Source organism: Nylanderia fulva, unplaced genomic scaffold (assembly GCF_048542155.1).
Source record: "Nylanderia fulva isolate GAGA-0341 unplaced genomic scaffold, ASM4854215v1 Scaffold83, whole genome shotgun sequence".
In the NCBI taxonomy this organism is placed as follows: domain Eukaryota; kingdom Metazoa; phylum Arthropoda; class Insecta; order Hymenoptera; family Formicidae; genus Nylanderia; species Nylanderia fulva.
The window spans coordinates 1-7653 of record NW_028190950.1 but is presented as its reverse complement, the minus strand read 5'-3'; the positions used below and the strand labels follow the sequence as shown (position 1 = coordinate 7653).

Here is a 7653-nt window from a genome sequence, read left to right as displayed (position 1 = left end):
TTGAAAAATTGAAGGAAAAATTAACGACAGCGCCAGTGCTAAAGTATCCGGATTTCAATGAAGAATTCAACGTGACTACCGATGCCTCGGACTATGCAATCGGAGCCGTACTATCACAAGGAACGGTAGGCAAGGATAGACCTATCGCATACGCCAGCCGAGTATTATCTCGCGCGGAACAAAATTATAATACTACGGAGAAGGAACTATTGGCAATTGTATGGGCTGTTAAACATTTTCGACCATACATTTATGGCACAAAGTTTAAAATAATTACCGATCATAAACCCTTGATATAGCTATTCAATGTAACTGACCCCGGGTCTAGATTAATCCGTTGGAGACTGAAACTCGAGGAATATGATTATGAAATCATACACAAGGTCGGACGAGCAAACGCGAATGCCGACGCGCTAAGCCGACAAGTAAACCGAGATATCAACGAGGAGACAAAAAATAGAATCTTCACGTTAGAAGAAGACGAAGAAGAAAAAGAAGAGGAAGAATTCGCAGATAATACAAGGAAATATTCTGAAGAGGAAAAGAAACAAATACTCTATGAATATCACGATGCACCCACAGGAGGGCATCAAGGAATCGAACGAACAATCAAAAGAATTCGATTAAACTATAACTGGCCAGGATTGACAAAAGATGTCGAACAATATATCGCAAAATGCAAATCCTGCCAAAAAAATAAATTATCGCGCCGAATAAAAGCACCCCTCGTAATCACAGATACTCCGAATAAACCATTTGAAAAATGTGCATTAGATATCGTCGGACCGTTAACAGTTACCACTAACGGAAACAAATATTTACTAACATTTCAGGATAGCCTGACGAAACTCAGTAAAGCGATACCGATCGCGAATCAGGAAGCAAATACCGTCGCGAAAGAGTTCGTTACGAAAATAATTTTCGAACACGGCATTCCCGAAAAAATTTTAACAGACCAAGGCACAAATTTTATGAGCGAAGTATTTAAAAATATATGCAAATTATTAAGAATAAAAAAGATACAAACAACCGCGTATCACCCCGAGAGTAATGGAGCATTAGAAAGATCGCATCGCACATTAGCCGAATATTTGCGACAATATATAAATGCTGACCAAACCGACTGGGATGAATGGGTGCCATACGCAATGTTTACATATAATACCACTCCTCATTCAGCTACGGGATATACCCCCTTTGAACTAATATATGGACGACAAGTCGAACTACCGACGGCACTAACAAAACCGCCTAAACTGACGTATAATTACGATGACTATCTACAGGAACTAAGGGAAAGAATACGTGCCTCAAATCAACTTGCAAAAGAAAATATTAAAGAGGAAAAAATAAAATCGAAAGAATACTTAGATAAATCCGCGAAAGAAACCGAATTTAAAATAGGCGACAAAGTACTCGTATACGACGAGACACTCCGACGCGGACGATCCAAGAAATTAGACGCATTATGGGCAGGACCGTATACAATAATAGAAAAAAATTCAAGCGTAAATTACACAGTAAAAAAAGGAAGAAGAGCGAAACGCATACACACAAATAGATTAAAATTATTTATTAAAAATTAGGATTTACCTAATTGTCTGCTTCGTCCTCGCGACATAAACGCCCATAAGGAAAGAGGCCGCCCATCTTGCAAAGCCCTCAAAGTCTGCATGGCCGGAATCATAAATCCCTCCTCGGGAGGCACCAAAGCAACTTCGCGCACAACGCGCACACCAGACCTCACATTTACACTTACGTGTAAAGAAAATGGAAAAGAGCTAGCCGCATATCTTGCGACAGCCCCCAAAGCCCGTTCGAAACGGCCGGTCGGCAATGCGGGCCCCACAACTGGGCCCACACATCGAAGAAATCTCAAACACGAGAAGCATAGCGGTTCCCACCAGGGCACAAACTCCACATGGCATCGCGAACAATCGAACCACATATCGGAACCAACCATTTTTTTTTGAAGACGCAACGATAGTAATAAATCAAAGGTTGTCATAAGACTAAAGAGACAAAATAGAAACCATAGACAACGACTTACAAAACAACGAACAAAATTTTTTATGCACGGAAACAATTTATCTACCCAATGACATTTACCGGAACAGTAATGACAGTAGCTGCAATATTCATTTTAACATAGATAATAATAATAAAAAGAAAAAATAAAAACAAAAAACAACCGCAAACTACAACAAATATTGACTTTGAAATACCGAGATCAATCCTAAGAAGAAGTCAAAGTACTAGAATTTAAGAAACGATTGTAATACTATACTGTAACGGGAAACCACTATTATACGTAAGTTAAGAAATTAAGAACGAAAAACTTCGTACCTCCGTTTTTCTTTTTCAACGGGGGAGGAATGTTATAGTCCGAATGACTATGACTATATTATATTATATTATATTAACATAGTTTTAATAATAAATTAGTAAGTCAGCTATTATATAATCATTTGAGAAACGTTCTCACGCTCTCGCGAAGCGCTTATCGCGAAAAGACGCAAACGCGATGAAACATAAGCGTTACGCCGAAACCCGCGGACCGCAAGCGAAGAATCAACCTGCTTCGCTTGCACCTAGATAAAAAGCGTGTGAATAAAAATTAGCCAATGAAAGAGCTTCTCTACATCTTCCCCCGAAAGATGTAGAAAAGGGCAGGAGACCACCGCGAACGGAAAGCGAGGCGACGAAGGCAGTCGCTAACGAAAATCCAAAAGGTCGAGTCGCTAATTAGAACCTAACTAGGAGTCGAAGACAAGCCGCAGAATATAACTATCGCCTGTAATCTGATTATCGAGAGCGAGCACACCTAACTAATCACCCAGGTGGGATTATACATAATTAATCCAACTCAAGAAATAAGCGAAATAAAAGATTTATTCATATAAACAAGCAAAGTTAGTGAAAGTGGAGACGCCCGCCGATCCTAGGATCCTCATCCTTCAGTCGACTGAGACCCCAAAATTTTCCGTGCCTTCCCGGAGGCACAACAGGGGTTAACCGTGTATCAATGCTACCAGTTATTGAAAATAAAATGCGCGGTTGCCACATTTCAACGTAAATACTGACGTATTTGGATTTTAATTGTATAAAACATGATTTAAAATCTTATAAAATAGCTAATTAAATGTATTCCACATATTCATTTGCTGAAACTCATTTGTTTTACACGACGAAAATTTGATTATTTGGAGTTGGTAGCTGTTACAAGCGCTCGTGTAAAAACATGACTTTTGCACTTTCTGCACTTTAAAGAGAGATAAATATACATTGGGCATTGGAGAGAAAAAAATAAAGGATTGAAAGTACAAAAAGTGCAAGCAACGCGAACAGACACGAGATTTCCCCTCTTGCCGCCTGCCCCGCAATGACAGCAACCACCCTCCTTAAAATTTTATATATATAAATTATTTTATATAATGTAAATATATACGTACTGATCACAAATATATTTTTGACCATTGTGTTTGCTCAGTTGTGAGCTGACAAGCCGAGAGAGATTTTTGATCCACGCGAAATGTCCAATGCCGTTGCTGTCTTGCACATACAGCAAATTGACATGCTTGTCCCTTTTCTGCCCCAAAAGCCGTAGCGGGATGATGCCGTTCTCGATACTATAAACGTTGATTGAGATGTTATTTGCCTGTTCAAATTTTTTAATTTGATTCAGAGTCACTGGAAACTCAATGTCCTTGAGATTCAACACTGTCGTATAATGTGGATACGAAGATTCCCGTTCCACATGTCTTTCGGCAGGGTACAGAGCAGCGACCACCGCCCACGTGAAATATGCATTGTCTTTAGATTTCACGTTTACAACCGCTCTCTTCATCATTATCTCACGCGGTAATTTAATATAACATCCTGCACGCATCGGATTGTACTTGTTGATATTTATAATCAAATTGAATATTCGCGATAATGCCCAACCACTATCACGTTCTTGAAATTCTTCAAGCGATGCTAGCGTGGGCTCGATGACGCGGTGCTCAAACCACTCGCGTATATCAGACGTGCGAAAAAGTTCATAGTTTCTCGTATTTATACTTTTATTGGCATGTTTATTACCCGACACAAACTCACTATTAAACACAGTGTTTACTTTAACACTAGTATACTTCTGCAACACTTTGCACGTTCTCGATCACAATGTCTTTAGCATCTTCATGAAATTGACGAGGTTCGATGTGATTACAATTTATGACTGCACCAGTCAATATGCGGCTCTCAAACGCCGTATCAATTTCTCGCCATACGAGTCTGTTTTCTCGCGAACTACTTCCTGCACCTGCGTGTACGAAACGTTTGCGTATAGCATTCTTCAAATTTTCCAGACGAGCAATTTGGGCGGCAAGCGATTGTCGAACTCTGATCGCTAACAGTGGACGTTTAATTCGACTTTGTTCTTCCAATAATGCAATAAATTTATCACATTGCTGCTCCCACACAATGTATTCTTCCACCGAATTTACCCTTGCGGATTGCTCCAACAAACTTGCTTTCATTTTGATGCTCTTGATGCGTGGAACCCTTGATAAAGATACTGACAGAGTAAATCTCTTTGCCATGATTTTTATATGATCATTAACACTTGAAATTTTGGATATATTGCATTTTTATGATGATTTCATTTGAGGATGTCACAGCAGTCGTATTGGCGCTTGTGATACATTTTTGCAAATCGGATAATTTTGTCACGTACGGTTTTGATTCATTAGCGCTTGAAATTTTGAATATGTAGCATTTTTTATGATGATTTCATCTGAGGATGATGTCACAGCAGCCGTATTGGCGCTCGTGATACATTTTTTGCAAATCGGATAATTTTGTCACGTAAGGTTTTGATTCATTAGCGCTTGAAATTTTGGATATGTAGCATTTTTATGATGATTTCATCTGAGGATGATGTCATAACAGACATGTATCAGCGCTTTGATTAATTGAAAATAATATTACATCAGCATTTTGCATCAATATAAAACTAAAATATTAAAAAATAATTTAGTATCACATTGATCACTCGAATGAAAAGGTTGTACTCCGCCAAAGACTGCAGCAACATGAGTTATTACGTTCTGAGAATACAAGATAACAATATTTTGTGCAAGAAAAAATGTGACAAGTAAGTTTTCATATTTTTTGTTAAATAATTATTTTTAAATAAACAATTTTTGATAAATAATTTAAATAAAATTTTTTAGCGCTTTATCTCATCGTGCGGCTTGTATACTTGGAAGAAGATACGCCTTAACCCCGACATCATATAAATATTTGGAAATTGAAATCAGCGTCGGAATAAAATATCCTATGTGGAATTGACGATAATCGAGGCAATCAAATAATATTACCTATTAAAACGTGGAGATTGCTAATGCTGAAACGAGCAGACATTGAGCAATTAACTGGGACTCCGCTATGGATTTGTGATCTAAAATTGGAAGTGATTAACACGTCTACTTCAAAAATTATAAAAATTACATCGTCAGATAATTCTTTATACATGATGCCATCAACTTTAATACATTTATTCGATTTTGAAAAATGTATTGATCATATGTATTCCTGGTTGTGTGAAAATACACATAATGTTACCGAAAAATTTAAACAATTTGTAAATATTTTACAACAAAATAATATTTGCGATGCAAGCAATGCCGCAAAGGTAATATGTGGAAGCAATATGTTCGACAACGAATCACTTGTAGATTGTGAATTGATAGTTTGTGCTATAAATGATATTCTGTATAATGCTTCTAACAAATAAATTATTTTACCGTTAACCTGTGTTAGATTAAAAATCAATTGATACAAAGTTTCGCTCGTATATTGTAAATACAACTAGTGATAGATAGAAAGGCCAACTTATCGAGCAATTATTAGAGTTGTTCTGTCAAATAAAATTTATTCCATGTATAAACTAAACATAAAACATTATGTGAAAGCTACAAACATTCTATACTCAAACTTAAGCAAAAATTAAAATCATTATAAAATAAACGTTTCAACCGCACGCAGTCTTCCTCAGTATTATATTACAGTAATTATTAAAAAATACAAAATCATACAAAAATTTCACATAATATCAAAAATTAATGTTAGTTTTTCAATAAGAGTCGAGAATTTATAAACAATTAAAGCGTGTTTCAATCCGTCATATCCAACAAATGTTCGCCTCGATATGATCTTTGATTTTAATCAAATCTCGAAAAGTTTCATTGTTAATATGCGAGAAATTAATACGTTCCGTAGGCGCTGCGATTAATAAAAAATTGACGATTAACGTATGTCAAAAATTAAAATATATATCCTTAACAATTAGCAATATGCTTACTTGACATCGTTCTTCTTGACAATTTTAACCACGTTTTTTTGAAAAAGTTATTGAAGATGACACAAGACAAGACCAACAATATAAAAAGACACCTCATTTCAAACTCTACTTAATCGAAGAATGTGCGTGTTTATATATGATCTAATACCTATGTTTAAACCGTTAATGTCCTATTTGTCTTATTATTATTTATTGTTCGCTAATTTATCCAAAATATCAAAATAAGACTCGCTGAGTAATTCAGAGTGTGTTAAATTATTTCTTTCTTCTGTCTGATATGCATAGTCAACAAAATTGCCTCTTTGAATGTGCTCTGTAAAGAAATTATGAGCTTGCTATGACATAATGTCTAGTTAGAACAAGAGAGATGAAATAAAAAAATTAAAAGGGGAGCGATACTATATGTGCCCGTCGCTCAGTTTCAGGCAGTTTTGAAAATGGATAGAGAAATTATTGTTATTGAAGATGATGGAAGTGGACATTGTCCAAGACGATGAAGATGATGATGTGATTAAAGTGGACATTGCCCAAGTTGATAAAAACATAATTGAAGAAGAATCAGACATTGAGGTGATTATTGTTCAGGATGATGAAGACGTTGTAATTAAAGAAGAAGAATCAGACGTCGAGGTATCCATAGCAGATTCTGATTATGATAGTGATTGCAGTGAAAATATTGATAACTGTGTGCGAAATTTAAATCAAACTGATATTAATGATTTTACCGAATTAACAAAAATGTGTAATATTTTTTTTTATTATAAAAATAAGTATAATGTTAAATTCTGTTCGACGTGTTTCCTACGCGTAGCAAACTTGTATTCAAGTGCTCGTGCTGTACAAAAGCATGAGACTGCAAGATATGCTCTAATAGAAGGGAGTATTTGTTCTTACTGCGGATGCTCCCTAAATCAAATTGTATCGTATCGTGTGTGCCCCGTTTGCGTATACTAAACTATAATCATGTCGTCAAGGATGCCATATAACAAGCTTGAAAAATGGTATCTACATTTTACTGATAATAATGATAATTATAATGTTGAGAGAAAGAGATGCTGCACTGCATCATACAATTAAGATTGTGGAATCGAACTCTATAACTTCAGTAGTACAGTTTCTGCGAAATCGTGAACTTGGGATAAGAAGACCTCATGCAAAACCTTTGTATTATTTTTTAAAAGCTCGTAATTATTATGTAAAAAAAGCGCGCATGTATAATGAATATTGTTTATTTTCTAAATTATCTGGGCATAGTCGGGCAATGTGTTATAAACATCGCTTACATCGCGGGCTTAATTATGTGCATT

At 36.0% G+C, this 7653-nt stretch overlaps 1 protein-coding gene across 1 annotated transcript; it reads right to left on the bottom strand.

The window, feature by feature from the left end:
* Positions 1-3427: 3427 nt before the first annotated feature.
* Positions 3428-4583, bottom strand: LOC146719863 (uncharacterized). Its single transcript, XM_085489423.1, is given in 2 exon segments — positions 3428-4148; positions 4150-4583. Coding segments are annotated over 2 exon segments (1155 nt in total).
* Between the last annotated feature and the right edge of the window lie 3070 nt (positions 4584-7653).